Raw genomic sequence first — 24,396 nt, 5'->3', positions numbered from 1 at the left:
AGGCAGTTTGTGCGCTAATAGGCTATTATTAGTTGCCATTAACGTTGACAACACTAATTTAAATGGGAATGTTGGTTTTTCACACAATCTGTTCAATGCTTTCAAAACAACCAGAATATGTTTAAACAGCGATAATGACAAGAGTTAGTATGTCTGTGAAGGAAAATAATCCTCAAATAAATTGTCTTATTTGAGTAGTCAGAAAACATGATAAAGCACACTGATTATGATCAAAGTGCATTCAAGAGAAAAGTGCATTCAACCTCTATTAGCTACTTGCAGTAAGAAGGCACTGTGAACTATATAGGCCAAAGACTGAAAAACAGAATTTTTTGACCCAGTACCTGAAATTTCCTAATGGCACTAATTATTGGTATAGTATGCTTAACTTTTTCCACTAGATTTGGGTTCAAGTTTACCACATATAACATTTTGAAGTAACCTGGTCATTATTCATCTTTCTACGTTAGAAATATATGTTCTCAGAGTAACAGGGAGCACATGGAGGAGGCACATACCCTGATTACTGACACACAGGGCTTGACAAAGATTTAAAAAAACGCATCAGCTATAAAAATGCATAGTTTATAGCTATAGGGATAGAGTTCCTAGTTAAACCCACTCAAACCACTGGTCTCACAAAGACCAAGGATTTGAAGTAAGGGTTGTGCTTTGTGTGTTCACCTGTTCTTTAGAACATAATTGTTCTGCAGAACTACAAGTATTTCCATCCAGAATGATGTAAGTACAGACCTACTGGCATTCTGCAGCTCCGGAATAAAAAAAAAAATCTGTCTTTGATGACCTCAGGTAGATTTAAAAAAGGAAGAAAAAAACAAGCTCAAGGCAGTGCAGGTCAGCTTTTGTCTTGTCTTGTCTGGAATTATTTCTATTTATTCAATCTTCCAATTACGTCTGCACAGTAGTAACAGCAATATAGAACAGATCTATGCAAATAACCAATGATTTTATTCTTTATTGTTTTAGCTCTCAAACCACACAAGAATTTTGGTCAGTCCACGCTACCTCCTTATATCCTGATCAGCTTAGTCCTTTTAAGTTAGTCCAGCTTGTCTCTTTTAAGTGAGTTTCATCTTTGCTCTAAACAGTACTGCAGGTACAGATGTATCTTGTGTCAGGTAACATCTGCTAGAGTTTTGAATGAGTAAGAAAAACTCAAGGAATATCTTAACAGAATAAAATTTGAGAAAGTATATTTCTAGATCAATGGAAAGCAAAAAAAAAAAATAATCCCGAGAACAGGTTTATCAGAGTCTACACATTTGGCTGCCCTAATGTCATCACAGAGAAGCTATTCTGCATTTGTACCAGACGTGCTCACAGAAAAACAACAACAACAACAACAACAACAACAAAAAAACAGCAAAAATCAACAGACCTTTTCAAAATATAGACAGTAGTAGCAATTAGTTTTCTCAAACAATGCAACAACTGTATCTTCCTCATTAATTTCACTCCTGTTTCAAATTAACTATCTTAATATGCCTTTTGGATGACCCTTCTAAAGCCAGAATTTCTGAACATCTATTTTTACAGCAACGGCATGGTATCATGGAAACCAGCATTTTGTGAGTTTCCAGCAACTGCTCTAATGTGCTCAACCATTTTCACACCACAGAAGTTGCTGGTTGGCATAAAGGAAGTCTACTTGCATGGCAGTAGCTGACAGGGATAAATGTAGCACTTGTGGCTCTCTGCTAAAGCACTCTGCACAGATGACTGCGTAAAAAGAGAAAGATTTGTCATTTATTACTTCATTTAAGTAGATATTTAAGAATGACTGTGCTCAAAGAATGCTTTGTTACTAAGTGCCAACCCAGATGGAAAACACTGCTCTCTGGATCAGAATTCTTGACTGTGAACTTACCTGTGAAGGTCTACACAATATAAATGAATATAGCTTGAAACACTGTCTTCAAATTTATCCATATTAACTTTTAAGACTATAAATATAATTACTCAAGTCCATAAGAAGCAGTGATGCCCACTCTGTTTTATCCTGCCCCAAGACAACTAAGATTTCAAACAAGCTTGTGGTCACAGTTTCTCTCTCTTCCAGCTTAATTTTGCATTCACTTTTCTCTCCCAACTGCTTAGTTAAAAATTACATTCAAATACCTAACCCATAGAATCATTTTAATTAAAAACTTGTTATAAAGCTTACAAAGAAGCAAACAGTAAAGCTACATGTAGAAACACTACTCTGTTCTATTCTAGGTCATGTAAGAAATGGGTTTAAATTGATTAAATTCATTCTGTAAGAAAAGCATTCAGAAGAAACCACTCCATTCTTTGTTTATGAAACCTAATGCTTACGTCTCCATCTTAACAACCCTTAACCCACAGATCCTGCAATGCAGGATGAGGAAGGTAACAAAAGCATTTCCTTTACTACCTACAATAATTTTCATCTACAGCAAGATTTACATACTTAGTGCAACTTGTATGGCTAGCAAAACATCATGAATACCCGTCTGCACCATTGTATTCAATACTGAACGTAACTTGGTTGTATGCTTAATCCTGATTCAGTATGTCAAATTCCCAGCCACTTGAAACATAAATGACCATGTGCATTTCTTAGTCTGAAGAGTAAAAGCATGCACATTCCTTTCTGAGATAATATTCCCTTTAACCATTTCCATAGACCAACTGATTCTAGACAGGCCAGATTCAATTCCTTCAACCGTCATCTAAAAATTAAATGCCTTAGGAAAACACAAAAATAAAAGTAAAACAAACAAACAAACCCCCCTACACAACAACACTTTACAGAGGATGACTCCTACACAGAATTTTGCAGAAGCAGGATGCTACAAGAAGGTAGGCATCTGCTGATCTTCATGCAAATGGGGGGTGCCATCTGAAGATTAACTGGTTCTTGCAACATGATACAATGTGATAGCACAGAAAACTTAATCCTCAAATGAGTATTTCATTAAAAAGGAGTTGTGCCCTATAACCTGTTTTTTTTATTATTTTTGTTTATTTATTTTTTTTTAAATAAACTCATGCTGGTAATCTGCTGTCTTTGAAACTCTATTGGACATTATCATTGCTATTGATATATAAATGAAATTATATTTCCAGGTTCACATTTAACAAATGAAAACCCTATATTGTAACTACAGAATGGACATTCATGAGTTAACACTTTCATGTTATTACTACAGATTTACTAAAATGTATCACTGTCAACACTGAAGTGTCATCTGCCACTTTCACTGTTTCTCTGATCTCTTAACCAGTAAAAAACAAACAAACAAACAAACGCACAAACCAAGCCACACTTATTTAACTACATTTAAGTATTAATATGGTTAACCACTTAGTTAACTACATTAACTACACAGAACCGTAGAATATCCAGAGCTGATAGGGACCCACAAGGATCCTTACATCCAGTTCCTTATCGTCGAGTCCAACTCTGACATGTAGCTATTAAACAGAAATTGAGAGATGAGCTAAGCTTGTTGATATCAAGACGATAAAATTGTTTACATATTCTTACTATTACATTTAAGGAAACATTGAGAGCAGATTTTCGTTGATTATGATGCATTGAGATTAATAATTTGATTCTTTTCCCCTTGTTACTCAATTTAATACATGTTTTGCCCTTCTAATACATAAGAATCACAGAATCACAGAATTTCTAGGTTGGAAGAGACCTCAAGATCATCGAGTCCAACCTCTAACCTAACACTAACAGTCCCCACTAAACCATATCCCTAAGCTCTACATCTAAACGTCTTTTGAAGACTTCCAGGGATGGTGACTCCACCACCTCCCTGGGCAGCCTGTTCCAATGCCTCACAACCCTTTCAGTAAAGAAGCTCTTCCTAACATCTAACCTAAAACTCCCCTGGCGCAACTTTAGCCCATTCCCCCTCGTCCTGTCACCAGGCACGTGGGAGAACAGACCAACCCCCACCTCGCTACAGCCTCCTTTAAGGTATCTGTAGAGAGCGATAAGGTCGCCCCTGAGCCTCCTCTTCTCCAGGCTGAATAAGCCCAGCTCCTTCAGCCGCTCCTCGTAGGACTTGTTCTCCAGGCCCCTCACCAGCTTCATCGCCCTTCTTTGGACCCGCTCAAGCACCTCGATGTCCTTCTTGTAGCAAGGGGCCCAAAACTGAACGCAGTACTCGAGGTGCGGCCTCACCAGAGCCGAGTACAGGGGGACGATCACCTCCCTAGCCCTGCTGGTCACACTATTTCTGATACAAGCCAGGATGCCGTTGGCCTTCTTGGCCACCTGAGCACACTGCTGGCTCATATTCAGCCGACTGTCCACTATCACTCCCAGGTCCTTCTCCGCCTGGCAGCTCTCCAACCACTCATCTCCCAGCCTGTAGCTCTGCTTGGGATTATTACGCCCCAGGTGCAGGACCCGGCACTTGGCCTTGTTAAACTTCATGCAGTTGACCTCAGCCCATCGGTGCAGCCTATCCAGATCCTCCTGCAGAGCCTTCCTACCCTCGAGCAGATCGACACTCGCACCTAACTTGGTGTCATCTGCAAACTTACTGAGGGTGCACTCAATGCCCTCGTCCAGATCATTGATGAAGATGTTAAAGAGGACCGGCCCCAGCACCGAGCCCTGGGGGACGCCACTAGTGACTGGCCTCCAACTGGATTTGACTCCATTTACCACAACTCTCTGGGCCCGGCTATCCAGCCAGTTTCTAACCCAACGAAGCGTGCGCCAGTCCAAGCCAAGAGCAGCCAGTTTCTTGAGGAGAATGCTGTGGGAGACGGTGTCAAAAGCCTTGCTGAAGTCAAGGTAGACCACATCCACAGCCTTTCCCTCGTCCACCCAGCGCGACACTTTGTCATAGAAGGAGATCAGGTTCGTCAAGCAGGACCTGCCTTCCATAAACCCATGCTGACTGGGCCTGATCGCCTGCTTGCCCTTCAAGTGCCGCATGATGACTCCCAAGAGAATCTGCTCCATGAGCTTCCCTGGTACTGAGGTCAAACTGACAGGCCTGTAGTTCCCCGGGTCAGTCCTCCGGCCCTTCTTGTAGATGGGCGTCACATTCGCTAGCCGCCAGTCAGCTGGGACCTCCCCCGATAGCCAGGACTGCCGATAAATGATGGATAGTGGCTTGGCCAGCTCCTCTGCCAGTTCTCTCAGTACCCTTGGGTGGATCCCATCCGGCCCCATCGACTTGTGCACATCCAAGTGCCGTAGCAGGTCCCCAACCAGTTCTTCGTGGATGGTGAGGGCCACATCCTGCTCCCCATCCCCTTCCACCAGCTCAGGGTACTGGGAATCCAGAGAACAACCGGTATTGCCGCTAAAGACTGAGGCAAAGAAGGCATTGAGCACCTCCGCCTTTTCCTCATCTCTTGTAACTAAGTTTCCCCCTGCATCCAGTAAAGGATGGAGATTCTCCTTTGTCCTCTTTTTTGTGTTGATGTATTTATAAAAGCGTTTTTTGTTATCTTTAACGGCAGTAGCCAGATTGAGCTCCAGATGAGCTTTGGCCTTCCTAATTTTGTCCCTGCACAGCCTCGCTACATCCTTATAGTCCTCCCTAATGGCCAGCCCACTTTTCCAAAGATTATAAACCCTCTTTTTTCTCCTAAGCTCAAGCCACAGTTCTCTGTTCAGCCAGGCTGGTCTTCTTCCCCGCTGGCTCATCTTTGGGCACATGGGAACAGACCGCTCCTGCGCCATTAGGATTTGCCTCTTGAAGAGCGCCCAGCCTTCCTGGACCCCTCTGCCCTTCAGAACCGCCTCCCAAGGGACTCTACCAACCAGTGTCCTGAGCAGCCCAAAGTCAGCTCTCCGAAAGTCCAGTACAGTGGTTTTACTGGTTCCCTTCCTGGCCTCGCCAAGAATAGTGAACTCCACCATTTCGTGGTCACTCTGCCCAAGACAGCTCCCGACAATCACATCCTCCACCAGTCCTTCTCTGTTTGTGAAGAGAAGGTCTAGCGGGGCACCACCCCTGGTAGGCTCACTAATCAGCTGCGTCAGGAAGCTATCTTCCACTTTCTCCAGAAACCTCCTAGACTGCTTTCTCTGGGCTGTGTTGTGCTTCCAGGATATGTCAGGGAAGTTGAAGTCCCCCACGAGTACAAGCGCTGAAGATTTCGCAACTTCTGTCAGCTGCCTGTAGAACTCCTCATCCGTCTCCTCGTCCTGGTTCGGCGGTCTGTAACAGACCCCGACCAGGACGCTAGCCTTGTTGTCCCTGCCGATCCTAACCCAAAGGGACTCGATCTTGTCATTCCTAGCCTCGAGTTCTACAACATCGAAAGACTCTCTAATATAGAGAGCCACACCGCCACCCCTTCTGTGCTGTCTGTCCCTTCTGAAGAGCCTATAGCCAGGCATCGCAGCACTCCAGTCATGAGACTGGTCCCACCACGTTTCCGTGATGGCAACCAAGTCGTAGCCTGCCCGCTGCACGATGGCTTCCAGCTCCTCCTGTTTGTTACCCATGCTGCGTGCATTGGTGTAGATGCACTTCAGCTGGGCCATTACCTTATTCCCCGGCCTTGCTATTGTTCCCCCTGGCACAGCTCCAACAATCCTTGCTTCACCCCCATCCCCCTATATGTCATTATAAGACAAATAAATAAACAAATCCTGAAAGAGAATGAATACTTGAAACAAACCAACAAAACACAAAAAGTACTACTGACCCAGAAATCCCCCCTCCATATCCAGAGGAATATAGAACTGAGTTTTGACACAGATATGCTCAGCCTGTCCTGTTGATTAAGGCATCTTAGGGCTTAGCCTAACTCTGGAGACTTCAAGCTACAACCAGATGCCAGCACTTGCAGGATGGATTGCACAAAAAACACGTGATTTAAGCATACACACAAGGATTTATTTTAGAACCTAATGCATAGGCCACTAAAAATTATCACTAAGTGATACTCTCCCTGTTGCATAAAAACAGAGAATATAGGAAAGTAATTGCTTTTTAGAATAACACATTTTAACAAAAGTTTGGTCTCATTTTTTGTCTTATTTTCCATCTACACTATGAAGACAATCCAAATACTAAACAGTCTTTTCAACTTTTATATAATATAGAAGCTTAAGGAGGAAGGAGGGAAAAAAAAAGAAAAGAAAGGAAAAGAAAGGAGAATAATAAAGTTTCAATGAATTACTACTTCTAATGAGTACATTTGATGCATTTCTTTATTACCATTTTCCCCATCAGATTTCCTTTCGTGGTCAGTGTCAGTCAGGGACAATGCTGAGTTTGCTCGGCTTGACAAACAGGAGCTGTGCTCTGATTTCACCCCCCTCATCCACATCCTCAGGGCATGATCTGGCGATGCTCCACCTTCGGTTTCAGTATCCACATCTGAACCCACCTCTAGCGGGTAGCTGTGCTCAGATACACCGTGTAAATCTGCTTGGTAGCCAGAGCACAGAATATGGGGAGTCTCACAGAATTCCATGTCTGGAAAAAAACAACAACACAGAAGTGTTTAGAAAAAAAAAAAAAAAGTGAAAAACAATGTACATTTGGTGTTCTTTAGGAGAATCTGTTTTGAGAATTAATATTGTTAACACTATTAGAACCCTTTTTTTGTCAATGATTCACTCTGCTATCTAATCTACTATAACATAATTCTTTAAGAGTGCAATTCTAAAGTATATAATACTGTACTGCAATTGTATCTTTGTCAGATAGAAATATGTAACTCAAATGTGTACACACACACACCGATAGCAACATATCAATTTACAACTGAAGTTAGTATCAAAACCTTATAAATATAGATACTTTTGCTTTTTGTCAGAAAGGTAACAGTTTTTAAATTAATCTCACAAATCAGAAAGCTATCTAACCGGCTTTTATCATAAGGAAAGCACAGAGAATTTACAAATACAGAATTTACAAAATAACGTCAGAAATATTTGGTTAATCACAGAAAACAAAAAAGGCTACTTACCATTGACTTGCTCTTTGAGAGTGCTGTCCTTGCATATTCACACCAGGGGGTTTTGGTTCTCCAGTGCTGGTGAACTACAGGAACTTCTTAGAAGAGCAGTGACTACTAGGACTGTACAAGTGCCATCTCATGACACCAAGTGATCAGAGATTTGGGAGAGTTGTACAGTGCTCAATACTTCAGTTATTCTTATTAAACACCACAACTGTAGGGCAATCCAAGGAAAAACAGAAGGTGGATGGGAACCATAATGTGAATATGCAGAGGAAACATTCTCGAAGAACTACCCGTAAGTAAGACACATTAGCAAATTAAACCTTTCCTTTGAGGTGGCCTCTGCATATTCTCACTTGTGAGAATCCAATTACCAATGCAATTCCCAGGGATTCAGACAAGGAGTTCTAATTAAATAAGGATTACAGAACTGCACTCCTTAATTGAACATCAGACCTGGGATGCTATCCTGACAGACTAAATACAGTATCAGACACACATACAGTATTCTTTCAATTTCTAGAGAAGAAACATCAGAGACAAGGGTCATTGAGAGAGACTGAGGACAAATATTTGCTTCTACTGTCGTCCTAACTAAAGCCTCTCTTTGCCAAACTAATCCATTTACCAGCCAGTGAAAGGAACTGTTATTATTTTAAGCATACTCTCAGAAATAACAAAAAGCCCTGGTATTTTCTTGAAGGCGTTGACCAAAACCTACAAACCAGACTGAAGTGGCTCAGTTTTCAAGTCATCTACCTCTGTAAACCTAATCTCTTTGCCATATAAATGTTCCTGAAGTTCTCTGTTGTGGCAAGAGCCTACATGGACTGGCTTTGAGCTTGGGCGATTTCAATGTGTTTCCTAGAGAGCAGGGAAAGAGTGGACAGCAAATAGAAAGAAGTGGCCATGGCCTCACTTTCCTGTGCAAGAGCCCTGGAAGGTCATCCCGGCTCCCTGGTGTTGCTACTGCAGGGGCCAGCCCATTGCAGCAGCACCGACCATCATCACTCCTGCTCCTCTCACGCCCCAGGGCAGCCACAGCACCCTCCACAGTACCCTCATCTCTTCTCCAGGCTCACAGAAGGAGGACTTGATCTCAGATCTCCACTTGGGAAGCTGAAACACCCTTCACTAGCTCTGTCTCCAAGTCTTTCAAATGCCTTGAGATGGGCTCTGAGGTTTGATGGACATGGCTAGGAGAAAGTCGCTGAGATGCTGGGAGGTGGCCGCATAGTTTCTGCACTAGAGGGAACAGCTGGCATTTGAGCAAGTATCTCATGATCTACGTCTCCAGTGCCATCCTCTTTCATGCTGTCTGGGACCTGTCAGAACTGTCCCTGGGCTGCCTGGCAGAAGGAAGGAAGAAGAGTGTTTCAAGGCAGAACTTGGGGATGCAAATGCAAACTGAGCAGTTGGGATGAGACTATGCTGGATGCTGGTTCTTGATCATATCCAGATGCCTGCAAGAGAGATTTGAACCCCACTGAAACCCTCTGGAAAAAACTCTCCTTCCCCCGTGGCTAGGAGAGTAAACACAAAACATTCAGTCGCCAGAGAAGCCTTGCTTTTCTGAGATTTTTGAAGCTCATTGGGCATTGGAGACACATACACAAAGGCCATCTCAGAGCAAGTTACTGGATATAACTAAATGCAGCATTGTTCATATAATGACTTATTTGTAACTCTCATTTTAATTATGTATTATATACACAATGAACTAGCTCCACTTGGTTTAATTAGACAGCATGGACCAAATTTTTGTATGACACAAACAGTGCAGATATTGATGCTGGACACAACCATTACTGCTGAATTACACTCTTAGCTTATGCTTTCCTTCTGAGAACATAAATGAATAAAGGCACATTTATACAAAGTACAGTTCCAAATGGTATGTGGTCACTCTTATTTTTCTTGACCAAATCCAAAAATGGACATGTATATAACCCAAATAAAAACCAACAAAGGTGCTAGATGAATAACCCAGCGCCTAGCATCAATGCAATAAAGAGTGAATCCCATAAACAGGCTGATGCTGTTCCACCCTGACAGGACTGAATTGTTCTTTTAAAAGGAGGCTGTGGACGCCACTAGTTCACAAACATTTTCCATTAACAAAAAGTGAGTGAATGCTTCCTTGTAAAATAACTGATTTAAAGTTCTGCTTAAATGAGTTGAGCTACTATAAAAAAGCAGCAAGAGCTTCACGCCACATGCTGCCCTCTAAATCGTGCTGGCCAGTGGCTGGCACCAGCTTGTCACACACAGGGGTCATGTCCACATCGTCCACTCCAACAGAAAATTCTGATGGTTAGCACACACTTTAGCAAATAACATAAAAAGGAGGAATAAAGGGATAGTGCCATTTAAAGAAGTATACCATAAAAAAAAAGGTAAGATTTATCTGCTGAAGTAATACAAAATTCAAAGGAAGTAAATTAGACTAATGTATTTGGACAAGTGTGTTTAAGAAGACTAGCAGGTCTGCAGTGCTTTTCATAAGAACTGGAGGGAAAGTATTCCCAAAGAACTATGGTTTATTGATGTACCTCAAGAAATATTTATATTGAAAAACACACTTATTTATAGCCTCATGGAATAAGAACCAAAAGAATTAATTACCAGACTTAATATTCACTTACATTTTGGTCGGGGCCCACACTGCAGAAATAACCTCCACTGGAACAATTCCCTAATACTTATTTAATTCTCTCAAAAAGCAGTCTTATTTTCATTTTCAAACTTAGATTTCTGTGAAGCACTACAGCAAAGCAGCTTTCTCAGTTTATGTCTCTCCTTGTCAACTAAATAACAACATGTGATCTCATGAAGTACCTTCTGAAACTCCTTTGCCTTCAAAGCCAATTTTTACTTATTTTCAGCAGCAAAGAAACATTCCTGTAACTGCAAATACTCTGGAAATTTCCTGAGCCATGTCAGATGATGCCAGGCCCTCAGGGAGCAAGGATGCAAGGATCCCTCTGTGGATGTCCACCAGAGGCAACCTGCCTGCCCCCAGCAGCCTGCAGCCCGCGGTCTTGCCATTTGCAATTGTGTATGCCAGTGGGAAAATTCACCCCAGTGAATCTCACAAATGCTAATTAGATCACACATGTTTAATAAACACAGAATTTATCCTTCAGTCTATATGTTAATTCAAAATGTAGCAGCTAGCATTTTCAATATTTAGCTATTTTTTTGGCAGAGGAAAATAAAGTGACTTCCTTATGCTGCAACTCATAGCCAACCACAGTCCAACTCAATATACTGCCTTAATAGCCTGTTCCTTGAGTATGCAAGCCTTTGTAGTATTTTAACTCCCATGGGCTGCATTTTCTGAAAAGCACTTAGTGTGCCAGGACTGTCTGGTTTAGCCTGCATATCTAACCTTGTTACCTAAAATACTACACATTTCCACAAGGAGATAAAGTTCAAGTGGATTTATGATAGATTTAGTCTTACCAAAAAGACAGTCACAAGAGAAATAAAAGAACATTAATATGAAATTCAAGTTTTTGCATGAACTGTGGAAAGAGGAAGAAAAGGCTTCTGTTATGAATACATATGGAAGATCACACCAGAATTTTCAGCTCTTGAGCTTTGTAGCCATTGTAGCTGAACTGTTAAAAGCAGGTATTTTATCCCTTACTTTTATTAAGATAAATTGATATAAAAAATTAAAAGAACTATAAAAGTAAACAAAGAAAATATAAATAAATGTCAAATATTTTATGAACAGAAAATGGAAAGAAGGCTGGATGCATTACAAAAAACTCATCAGCGTTTCAATTAACAGATCCCTTTCTTTCTACTTTTCTACTTGTATAGAACTTCGTTTTCCTGGGGAAAAAAAATAATCTTCAGAGAGGAGCAGTTAAAGAGAAGTTTGACCTCGTTGGACAATGGGGCCTTCGCTCTTCTTTAAGAAGTTCAAGTTGAAACAAGAATGATGTAGCTGAACAGGCAGCCGGCTCTAACACTGCTCCTACCAACCAAGAGCTACTGAAAACTTCTGCCTTCTCTCTCCAGATACATCCACCCACTATTTGGGATCTTACTACACATTAATTTAACTTCCAGTAGAGTTAACATCTTAATTGCATTTTCATGTGTGTACAAAGCATTTATCCCAGGGCACCTTCAGGACAATCTCACTGTCCTTCATACCTGCCAGGCGCTTGTACCAGCAACGTGGGGCTCCTCTCTTCAGTTGAGGATTTCTGCAGACCTTAGTGGACTTGCAGGACTTGTGGAATTTCCACATTACTTCTGTTTGCCAAGAATTTTGCTGATTTCAAAAAACTAAATAGGGGAGTAGTTATTTTTTTAATAAATATTTAAAATGATAATTAAAAAAACTGTTCAAAATGAGATAAGCACAAAGAAACATCCTTTCAAATTTCTACGCTCCCTTATGGAGCAATATAATTTAGTATAACTAACAAAATGACAAATAATAATACCTATTTAAAAATATTTAATTGATTTATCTGTTTAACTAGAGAAAGAACTTACAGAAAAATAGACAATTATTATAAACTGAAATAATATGACCAGTTGCTATTGCATGCCTTTATGAACCCTAATCAAGCCATTTGCATTTATATATTTTAAAAGTCTCCTTGAATATCATTGATTCAGAAATTTATTTTATCCTTAAGTGTTGATATAAGTTTCGTCTTATTCTGAGAAATTTCCCCACCCAAATGAAGACAAAATCAGTTTTCCACGTGGAAATGTACAAATTGCTCTATGTTTGCTAATGCAAAACTATAAAGGGAGTTTTGTGCATTAACTTGGGGGGAGCCTGAGTAGCTCTGAGGAAGGGAGAAAATGTCAGTGCATTGGAAGTTTATACTATATATACTAGTTATATAATACTCATCTGATGCCAGTCTGTTATTTTTTTATTTTTTTTAACACTAGAGGTTATTCGAGAATACCGCGAATTCCACAGAGGCAAATATTATACATTAACACAAATAGCATCACAGTCACAGAAGTTACCAAGCTAATGTCTGAAGGAGTGATAATATGAATGCAGGGGAAATAATACCCCAAACACGCAGTAATTGAGGTTGCTGTACGGCATGGGATTTTCCAGTAGTACGTGGTGAATTTCACACTTTGAACTACCACCAATAGTTTAATCAGCGAGTGCATTTCATGTGCTTCAAAATGAGAAGGCAAGGCCAGATACTTGTGGCAAAAGATACTCAGATAGGAGGAGGAAGGAGGAGAGGGGAGGAGAAAGTAAATCAAATGGGGAAAGAAATTCAATTCCAGTTTTTGAAGCAATACATATGCACCCTCTTAAATGAGAAATTTTGAGGGCTATTGAGCACTCTTCTAAATTCAATGTGTTCCACAGCCCTGAAAATTTCTCATTTCTCACCTCAGCACCATGGTTTACTGGCTGTACACTGGACTTGAGATATAAACATGCAGAGATTTTAAGTCTGTTTTATAAAGTCATTCATGTGACATAACCTGCTAGATAACTCGGAGAATGTTTTTTTTCTCTCTGTGTGTTCACATTTGATTTAGTTAAAGTTTCATTTTATTATTATTTTTTCTTCTTTGCATGTTGAGAACACACTACTTCTTTCCTGGGACAATATTATTTAAGGACATTAAACTTCAGTAACCTTTCATATGAAAATTATTGAGGAAGAAGTAAAAAAAAAATCAAATAATTTGCAAAATCACTTTACACTGATTTTTCATTTTTTTTTAAACCATTTATCACTTGCTACACTATTATCACAGTCCAAAACATTCAGCTGCATTTATTTCAGAAAAAAAAAATCACATAAATAATCCGCATATAGAAGACATCATTTGCGTTTTTATACGTATATCAAAGTACAGTATTACATGTTTTCTTTTCCTGTACTTCAACTTTTCCTTACATTCCAAGATCAGGGTAGATGAGGCCCTGAGCAATCTGATCTAGTGGGTGGCATCCTTGCCTATGTCAGTGGGGTTGGAACTAAATGATCTTTAAGGTCCCTTCCAACCTGAGCCATTCTATGATTTTATGATTCCCTTATCTCTTTGGTTTATTTTCTTATATTAAACTCCAGTTACTGCCAGAGATGCAAGGAAGTTAAAAATAGAAGTAATAACAAATAAGGAAGAATTAAAATGGGAATCAGAGTCTGCTATAACTGAGAAATTTCATTAAATTTGCAGATTAGGCAACTAAGGGATTACAAAAGAAGTTTGCCCTTTCACAAAACTCTTAGGCTTGTAAAATTTACGAGAAGGAAACAAACTATTTCTCACGTCTTTCCCCAGAGGAAGCATAGGATGAGGTTCCAAGCCATGCCTCATGGCAAACACCCTTTGAAGTCTCTTCTTCAAACTAATTCTTCAAACATAGAAATAGGGCAGAAGCAGACTGGCAGGAGTAGACTGCACCGATTTTAAAAATGTTCCTGGAGTTCTCAGAGTGGATTTTCTTTTAATTACTATTAAAATCAATATGTATAAGGAAATGTAGTTCTCGAATTTTGCATATAAATCATTCTAATTTTAGAAAGACATGGACAAACTTTCTTTCTTCCAAGAAGTGGAAAATCCTTTTTGTAGACCACTGGAAATCTACCACACTGGAGATCACGTTTTCAAGAGTAACTAGCAAAATTTCAGAGATAAGGCTTCTAGAGATACAATGTGGATGCAGTAGGTCTCAGTTTAATTTAGAAAGAAACATTATCATTATCAGATAGACCAGGAATTGAATCCTTCAAGTTCAAATACATCTTAAGTATTGCTGGCTAATGCCTTCCCTGTTCTTAAAGTGCAGCTTTATGATGTAAAATACTTCCCTTTACACAGGCTCTGTTAAAGAGAAATTTCTATTGCAGGCACTCATAAATATATCTCCTTTAATGAATTTTGGAGTTATAAAACCATAGCAAATGCCGGGAGTTAGCATTTAACCTAAATTTCTGATAAAAGAAACGTACTTAGTCTCAAATAATGACCACACTAACTCTACTCTATTAAAGGCAAGAGGGAAAAAATCTAATAATCACAGACAAGAAAGAACCTCAGTATCATTTGTGACAATAAATGACGTTCTTATAATGCTAGAGTTGAAATAGATTTTGGAAAAGTTGCCTTACAATACATTCAATTACAATTTCATTTTCCATATGCAAAAATATATTACTAAAGAAAGAATTTTCAAGAAAAAAGATCTGCTGTTTCCAAAAGGTTAATTATAAGAGATGCATTTCTATTTTCTTTCAAGAATTTTAAAAAGTCTCCTTTGTTCTAAAATCATTTGCCACTTAAAAGTTCTGGCATTTGTGTATGTGTTTAAGGGAAGCAATTCACAATAGATCTTTTCTTATTAAATTTTCAAAATTAAAGCTTGTTATAGTCTTAGCCTGTAGTTTTATTTATTTATTTTTACTAAAAAAAAAAAAAAAGAAAAAAAGACAAGACTTTTATGAAGTACAGCAAAACTATGAATCAAATAATCTAGAAAAAAAATAACGTTTGTCTTTGAAAGTTTCATAGGAATTAATATTCTTCCTCAAGATTAACAACAGAAAGTGAAGCAGTGGAGTACTGATAGTTTTAGTCTGTCTACTTATAACTTAACAAGCATAGATAAGGCAGCAGTTCCAGCTTGGAAGCCTCTTTCTCATTTAAGAAAGACTGACAATTTTTTTTAACAGAGTGTAAATTGTATACTATCAATTTTTAATGTGAAATTATCCTCAGATTGTTGCTACATATCTACAAACTTCTGGAAGTAATTTCTGAACACAATTACATTTAAAGCAGCATCACGTTCATTCAAACATCAGTCTTAGAGATTTCACAACAGGTATTGCTTTCTAATAGAAATAAGGATGGAAATATGAAATTAATTTCTACCAACAGTTTTGGTTTTGGTTTGTAAAACATTTTAAAAATACATGTTTTGTTTCTAAAAGTACTGAGTTTGTTTCCTTTTAAAAATTCAAGAAGAACCATTGACATGCTCTGTGAGCATCAAAGCCCTTTTTGAATAAAAAAGTGTAGATACCTGTACAATTTTAATTGACTTAGAAAGTGTTAGAAGACAATACATTAAAAACAAACAAAGCACATTATAACTGATTTCATTTACATTACTGTAAATCCAGAAAAAATGTCTATGATGCCAGGGGGTCACATAAAGAAGATAGTATGTGGGCTTCGGGCCAGCACAACTGTCTCACCTTGACTTTCACCAAAAGGTACGGAGGTCTACTGACATGAAAATTTGCTTACAGAATCTATCACCCATTTTCCTTTGAAGTTAGAGGTCTGACTCTGCCCAGAGGCAGGCTGGAGTGGAGGGAGGTGGTTTGTGTCACCCTGGGTGACACCCAGTGAACACACTTAAGAGTTATTTCAGGTCTGAAACAACACAAATGGGAGCAAAGCTTCTGTAGGACTTTCATCCGCTGACAAAGTTCACGTTCCAACTGATGAATCTTAAAAAACCCTGAAAATTAGGAAGAAGTATTTCCAATAGAGGGGGGTATTACAGTAAGCACCTGGAGGCAGAATCCCTTGAAAGGCTCTCCCCAGCACCGGGCTCTGCATTCAGCAGACAAAAAACAGGAAATCAGTCCCTGCTGTCACAGTCCTGCCGCCCCAGGAACAGGAGAAACAGAGGAGCAATAGCTCCTAGCACCCTCACCCAAACCCACAAACCTCTGACAGGATTAGCATATGTATCCTTTCCTTCTTGTTGTGAATCTGCTGGAAATTCAGGGCAGAGAATTTACCAACAAATCAGAAATGAAAAAGCTGCTAGCGAGAGAGAAAAGGCAGCAGCATCAGGACAGCTTTGTAAAGCTTGACAGACGCTTGCTGGTTCTGAAGGGTGAACTATTTGTTGTGATTTCTGAGAAGTCAAAAAACATAACAAACCAGAACAAGTATTCCATAGCTCTTTAGAGACATAAATATTTGTCTCTTTCTGATTACATTGGTAAAAGCTTGACAAACACCAGCCTGCAGGCTTCCAGCATCACCAAGTGCGCTGGTCAGAGCACTTGCTGCCAACCAGCCCCTTCGTACCTTAGGAATCAGCAGTGTAAATGCTGTAAGCTGAAAGTACATCTGATTCCTCTCTCAGGCACCCACAGCTGAAAAGATTGTCAAATGGTGACAAAATTTTAAATTTTCATCCACCCTTTTCTTGGTGGAATGTCAAAGATTGGCAGAAAAATATACCTAATTTTGTACTTCTTTCTCTTTATATATATAAATACACGAGTGTGAAATATTACATATACATAAATACTGACACAGAACTATATAAATATAGAATTGTACAACCTTAAAATAACTAAACTTGAAAGGATTTTTGGCAGCCTGTTCCCATTCTCAGAGCTAGGCCAAGTTAGATCAGGTTGCTCGGTGCCTTCAATGAAGAGTATCAGAGCACAACAAAGCATTTTAAAACCATCTCCTAGGTGAGGTTTTCAAGAGACACCAGGTTATGCTCTAACAATCAACCTAGAAATCCAACCTTCTTTCATGATTTTGAAAATCCAATCACACTGATTCATTTTTCACTGTCAAAATATCCCATTTCCCTGAACATTCAATAACATTTTTTAACGTGTGATCACCTTTTCCACTAAAAAACAACTCAAACCATGAGACACTTCCTACTTCAGAGTTTAGGACAGTGAAACTTTGAACTATTTAGGATTACAAGTGCACACATTTGCATTTTCCCCCCCTTTTTTCCAGATCTTTGAAAAATTTACTTGTGGTGTACATCTCAACACATGAACATCTACTAGGGATGCAGTATATACCTTAATTTAGATTAAACAATTAAGGAACATTTAGACCAACAAATACACTCTTCTGATTAATCCTGGAACAAGAAAGGGAGAAAGCCTGCATGCAAACTCTTCAGTACTTCCATTCACGTCCAATTACATCCAGCTGCCAACCTGACATCGATGAGAACATATGAAAGACAACTTGGCACATCCATTGCATTTGATTAGCCAACTGGGGATACAGATTGTCAGTCAAATAACCCCTCTTTCCCCAAAAGCTCTTGAGGGGTTTGTCATCAAATGTTCCATCTGATCAAGAAATGGGAGATTAAACTCCTTTCAAAAAAATTCTGACCATTTCTGCTCTCTTCTTTTTTCGAGTGTTCAGTTTACCATAGGGATTTCAATAACAGCAGTTCAGATGTGAAGGTCAGCTATGCTGCAGTTTAAGTAATATTAAAACAATTTAATGGAAATAATTGTTTTTGCATATCTCCTTTTAATGGGCATGATCAGAGAAACCATTTTCCAACTGTTTAACTCATATCCCCCCAAGATCTTTATTAGATTTTTCTAATATTTCCAGATATTATTTCTTTACACTACATTCCATTAGTAAGTTACTTAACTTAAAAAGACTCATATTCTCATATTAAGATGAAATAAGGTATCTCAGCTGAAAATGGTGGAGTTATTGCAGGTGTGCACGCCCAGAAAATACACTGTGGTAATCCTGCTTAAATATCACCCAGCATCATTACTATTTAAGTTAAATAAACTGTTCTTAAAACATATTACACCCTAAAATGCACAAAGTGGTTACGAAGGAAAGATGAAAATCTCAGCCATTTATGTCAACATAATAAAGCTCCTAAGCATATAACACCGGATCTACAAAATTCAGGGTCGTTAAAGTAGAGAAATTGATCACAGAAGGGAACAGCCTACCTCCAATAACATTTTTCAAAATTATTCCAGTAGCATTTGTCTTTATGCTGTTAAGCTATTTAAATAGGTACTACAAGATGCCCAATTCCCTGTATGTTAGGAGGGATATTTGTTTAGAATACCAAGATCTGTTTTCATCTCACTTTTCACCTCAAGATTTGTAGAGCTCCAAAAGAGGGAATAAGTACTGTCATTCCTGTACTGTGCCAAAGGGAATAAAGGATGAGAAGAATTCCAAAGCACACCAAATCAAAAGACCTCGGTACATTTTCACAAAGTTTGAAGAAGTGCTGCAAGTCTCTGCCATCTGTCGCCAAAAACATATCCAAGCTTTGTGAACTGAGAAATACCTCCAGTGTTTTTATGGGGGTAGGAGCACTTGGCTGTATTTTTCCTAGCTCTAGACCTCTTCAATGCCCTTGCCCTTTCTTAACGTAAGTTCTCATTGTTTTAATATACTAAACGGTTTATTTGGGTATATAACGCTCATTTTAGCAGCTATTCTAATCGCTGACATTGAAAACACCAGCCCGGGGTTTAACCACATAGCATCTTTACCTTTCACAGAGACACAGCCATCTAATTGATACCTAGCACATAACAAGCCACTGACAGGTAAGCATTAAAATGTGATTGCTCTCCTTTGAAAATGAGCAGGCAAGCACCTGCTCTTTCTAATGCAAATCGCAGATAATGTTGCCTATCCAGGAGTAAAACAAAGTCCCCGTTATCAGTAAATAAATGCGCAATTTGTATTGCTAATGTCTATGAATGGCTGGGAGGCTGGCTCCCTAACATGGGAGCTAGAAGCTGGTTACTAAACAACCTTGTTGGACAAATTTCCCAAAAAAAGGAAATTAGAAAATGACATAATTTGTTTGGGTCTTAACAGGCTGAAAATTACAGGAGGAACAACCCACAGAATTAGCATTCTGCATAGACAGAGCTTCTAAAGCCAGCATCTGCCTTTGAGACTTTTTTGGGTGGAACACAAAATGCACACCAGTGGCCTCTATCCCCTGTGCTCTGTTCTCGTGGCCCACAGTTCAGCAGGGGGAAGCAAAGTCTGTCTGTGCACCACAGCTCCCGGTTCTGCAAAGCTGCTGCCTGATCGATGAGCTTGGGAGAGCTGAAGGTAGGAGCCTCCCCAGCAGCTGACAGTACTCTAACCCAGCGAAAGTGAATGAAACCAAAAGAGCAAGATAGCTCACTACCAGATTAGCCTACAGCAGCCCTGGAAAGTCTTCCATGCCCTGAAGGTAGGTTTGCTACAGGCAGATAAGCAAAGCTCAAGTTCAGTACTGCTGCAAATGCTTCGTGCCTCCTTATTAAAAAAATTCACACAGTTGGAGGTGAACTAATTGTGGTGGTGGAGACAGTAACACAGAAGGCATTTAAAATGTAATTAAGCCATGATCAGAAAAGGGACACAGAAGGGAGAAAGCACTCAAAAAAGAGACTCCAGGGAAACACCAAATTCAAGAACAAATGAGCGCAACTGTGTATTGAACCACAAAGACATTTCCAAATACAGGGAAGAAAAAAAAAAAAAAGTGTGCAGTCATTTTAGATAACTTTCATTAGCTTTAATGTGCCCCATAGAGACAGGTGTTCTGACTCGAAAAGGGCCCTATCCTGCACCTGAGGGATTCTGAACCACACAGGGGATCGCAGAAGAAGAACACGGCAGGATCAGTGTCTTGATTCCTTTGGCTTCATTCTGTAGAAGCATGCTTTGCTTTAGCTCTGCTTTTTGCTGCTCTGGAAGGACTGCAGCAGCCGCTGTTGCATGCAGTGAAAAGCACAGCTCATGCGTATACCCTACTATGCAAAGGAGGGGAAAACAAACAAAAAGAAGAGTAAAAATGTGGAATTATAAATATTACAATTTTGACCTCAGACATACAACAAACATTCCTTTTATGACAAAATCTGCAGAATAGAGAGGCTTAAAGTGAAAGCCTATAGCATTTAGTCCCTATTTCCCTTCAGCCTTAGCTGTTTTACAGAAATAAATACATCAGAAAAAACACAAGCTACTACCTAGCCTTGTAACAAAAAAGGAAATGCTTAAACATCCTTTTGTACAAAGCTTTCTGTTATCTAACAGTTTTACGTTTAAATAGACCTTAAAGCTCTTTTCCATTGCTTTTTCCTAATAAATTTGTTTCATGCAAACCTGCTGAGTTCAGTCTTCATGAGTAACAGTGTCCCTAAAGGGCACAAGTCCCATGTGAGTTTTGCCTTTCTTGGTGTTATCTATCATTCAGTATGGTCTCATTTCCCTGCCAACTGCTTCACCATTTCCCAAGCTGCACCACCTCGTACTGTGCCTGATACGAGACATGGCAGTGACAGCACAAATAGGAAACAACCAGCACAGCCAAGCAGGACGACTGGCACAGACTGCAAGCAGTGTATCGAGAAGTTTGTTTCTAGAAGCTTAAATCACTTCTCTCTAAAAACATAACAAGATCCTCTCTGACTGTACTGTACTTGCAAAGCAGTCTGACTTATTTCAGTCAAAACACGAAGAACTGATCAATGAGTTAGGATGAGATGCCCTTTAATGGCAGAACTTACAGTGGAGTGGAGAAGAAGGAAGAAAAGGCTTGGAGCTGGCGGCTTTGAACAGGAGGAAGACTCAATACCACCAATGATAAACAGGGAGTTGCAGTGCTGTAATGAAGAAGGCGAGCACAGTACAAAGAACCTTTTTCTCCATGCTAATAACAGATACTCCTCTGAACCATCTTTTCAACTGCAAGTACATTCAGAAGAGTACGTCCATCACGCATCAATGAAATCTTCCCTCATCTCTCTGGTTTATTTCACTTGAAAATGGGCAATGCACAAACAGCAAGGAACAAATGGGTGGGGTGGACTCCATGACAGAAATCAGAACATCAAGTGAAAAGCCACCTGATGATGCACTGCTACAGAAAAAATTAAGAGATACTGGCCAGAAAACTTCACAAATCAGTGTTTTTCTGTTTTACAGACCTGCCTTCTTGCTTAGGTTAGTTTGCTAAAATTACAGCAGGCAGATTTTAAGCAAGTTTGAGATTTTTTTTTTTTTTTCAGAATGATATAAACACTGTAAAATTATCTTGCATGTTGCCAAAGACGCCAAGTCGGTAAATATATCACTTGCAAAGCACCCATTACTGATGTCTGACCATTTCAGATGCTGACTGATCTCTTGCCACTGCTGCTGCAGCTACTTTTGAAGTTTAATGTAATAATTACACGAAAGAAAGACAACAGCCTTTATATTCCTTTTTTTTCCCTCCTTGAGCAAGACTTATTAGCCATTAAAATATATTTTATGTATATAATTCATTTAAAGAGACCATAAAATTAAACTGAAACATAGGTACTTGCTAGCAACATTATTCCAACTGAAAGTCCAGACCAATCCATTCCTATAGCCAATTTAAAGACTGACTTTTCTTTTAATACCTATAATCATTGAGAAAAACTTGAAAACGTTGGAATATTATGCCTGAACACTCAATTGCAATACACATTCTAAATTGGAGCACCAAGTTCCAGCAAAGCATCACCTTGTTTCTGCCCAGTGCACTGTTGCCCTCATTCTGGTGTGCAGTTTAAGGTAGCACATGTAAACATGAGTGGCAGATGCCTCTTTTTCCTTTTCCTAAAACACCCACAAGTGTATAAAGGCAGTGTTTTTTAATCCTCATCATGGCCATCTGACCCCATCTGATACGCTGGTGCTGGAGCATTAGTTAAGCATGAGAAACCATAAGCTTCACACTGTCAAAACAGTGCCAGAAATGACTGGTGGTGTGAGAAGTTTGGTTTGAGTGGAGCTGTTCAGGGATGATGATAATTATCTGTCAAATGAATATTCATCACACAGGCGAATCCAAGGCTGAGTAATACTTCACTGCAGAGCGGGAACAATGCTATGGAGAAGTTGGCCAAAGCAGACACGACTCGCTTTGCACTGAGCTCTAGTGCAGCTGTAGGATATACAGACGGGTGCCAGGAATTCATGAACTGGAGAAACAGCCTGCAGTAAGCAGACCTATCCCCTATGTTAGTCTTACCAACAAAGCAGAAAATACAAAGCAGAAAATTAGCTAAATAAGCTTTTAGATCCCTGAAGGCATGCTCAGCCCTACTGCAATAAATATGTTGCTTCTGTTGTTTCTGGAAGAAGTAAATAGCATGGAGGTGTCCAATGTCACCCTCTCATTTTCTCCCCAACTCCAATGTTTCCTGTCACAGACCATCTTGTTTATTTAGAGTAACAAAAATTTTCAGAGGTAGCCATTTCAAATGTACAGCCTGCTTGCTGATATCTTTGCTAGTGGCACAACCCTCTGGCTAGCTGAGGCAAACGCCTGGCAACTGGCTCCGAGGAACAATGGCCACCACAGTGGGACTGAAGGAGGAGAGTTTATTTTTATTTATGAGCATAAAGAAAAAGATGTTATCAGATTCAAAAGAGCTAGAAAAAAAAAAGTTTTGTGTGTCAAAAATCCACTACTGTTTTTTTTGAAAAAGAAAATGAGAAACTACTAATAAATCAAATGAATTAAGAAATGAACATAACAGTGAATGATCATTCACTATGTGATATGAATTTCCATTTCTAGAACTTTTATACGTAACAAAATCTACTTCTTGGCTACATTTTATTAAATTATGCTATGTAGAAAATCTCACGTGAATCTTTATTTTTTTCTGTAATTTAAAATGAACAGGAATTCATGTTTTTACAGACTTCTGAACACCAACTGCTTTCATCCTTTTAAAATATTTGGAGCCTTCAGCATTTCTGGCAATTATTCTGCTGCTTATGTTGCTGTCCATTAAGAACTGTAAGCAATGAAAGCCAAATCCATCAATAATGGAGAAAAGGTAGAAAGCTTAAATAAAACTCTCCCATAAATCATGTACTTTAAGCACAGTGGGCCATATTATTCTCTTATTTTGGTCACTTTTAGACCAGTGCATCTTCATTTGTATAATAAAAGTAATCGTAAATTGTGTCTGATCAAGTGAGAAAGACTGTAGCAAATCCAGAGAATAAAGAATTCTCCATTCAGTGGGAGAATTAAAATAAATTTTAAAATCAGATGAAAATAAGAATAGATTAACCTCAGCGAGCTCAGCTAAACCCAACCTTATCAGCAGAAGTTTTGCAGATTATTTCATGATCTACAGCATTTTTTTTCTCAGCATTTGAGAAGACTACATTAATTTTTCATTTAGTGGTAGCCTTCTAAAAGAAAAGGCTACATATTTTTTGCAAGTGCAAGGATTCTAGCAGGTCACCTCTATTGCCTGGCTACTTGTCCAAGAGGCAGCAGTGTGTTCATGGGGGCATATCATGCATACATACTTTGTGATACATAGGGATGGCATCTACAGGAAAGTGTAATGACCCGAAACATCTCTAGGATTTTACAGGTGATTCATTGTTCATTATTATTTGATTTCTATTATTTTACTTCTACTGTTAGGAAGCACTCTAAAAATTCCAGGAAAGGCACTTTACTAAGTAAAGTACTTTAAAGACTGATCATGAAATATAGCACTCCCATTTATCTGCTTTGCCAGAAAAGCTCTGCAGAGTTTGTACCACACTTCTGTGTTACGAAAGTGCTCACAGAAGGGAGGTACAGAGTCGTCTCCACTGCCAGGCATGCAGGAAGGATGTTTTAGGCACTTGGGC

At 39.3% G+C, this 24,396-nt stretch overlaps 1 protein-coding gene across 8 annotated transcripts in view; it reads right to left on the bottom strand.

Annotated features, from left to right (window-relative positions):
* Positions 1 to 24,396, bottom strand: part of TENM1 (teneurin transmembrane protein 1) — an 895,307-nt gene that overhangs the window by 215,936 nt on the left and 654,975 nt on the right. For 7 of the 8 annotated variants that reach the window (XM_035325181.1, XM_035325182.1, XM_035325183.1 and 4 more), the window contains one exon: positions 7,194 to 7,454. The exons of the other annotated variant lie outside the window; for it this stretch is intronic. In XM_035325181.1, coding sequence (XP_035181072.1) covers positions 7,194 to 7,454 — 261 coding nt within the window. The remainder of the gene's footprint in view (positions 1 to 7,193; positions 7,455 to 24,396) is intronic. 8 annotated transcript variants of the gene reach the window in all.

This window comes from Oxyura jamaicensis, chromosome 4, assembly GCF_011077185.1.
Source record: "Oxyura jamaicensis isolate SHBP4307 breed ruddy duck chromosome 4, BPBGC_Ojam_1.0, whole genome shotgun sequence".
In the NCBI taxonomy this organism is placed as follows: domain Eukaryota; kingdom Metazoa; phylum Chordata; class Aves; order Anseriformes; family Anatidae; genus Oxyura; species Oxyura jamaicensis.
This window is presented reverse-complemented; position numbering and strand designations above follow the sequence as displayed.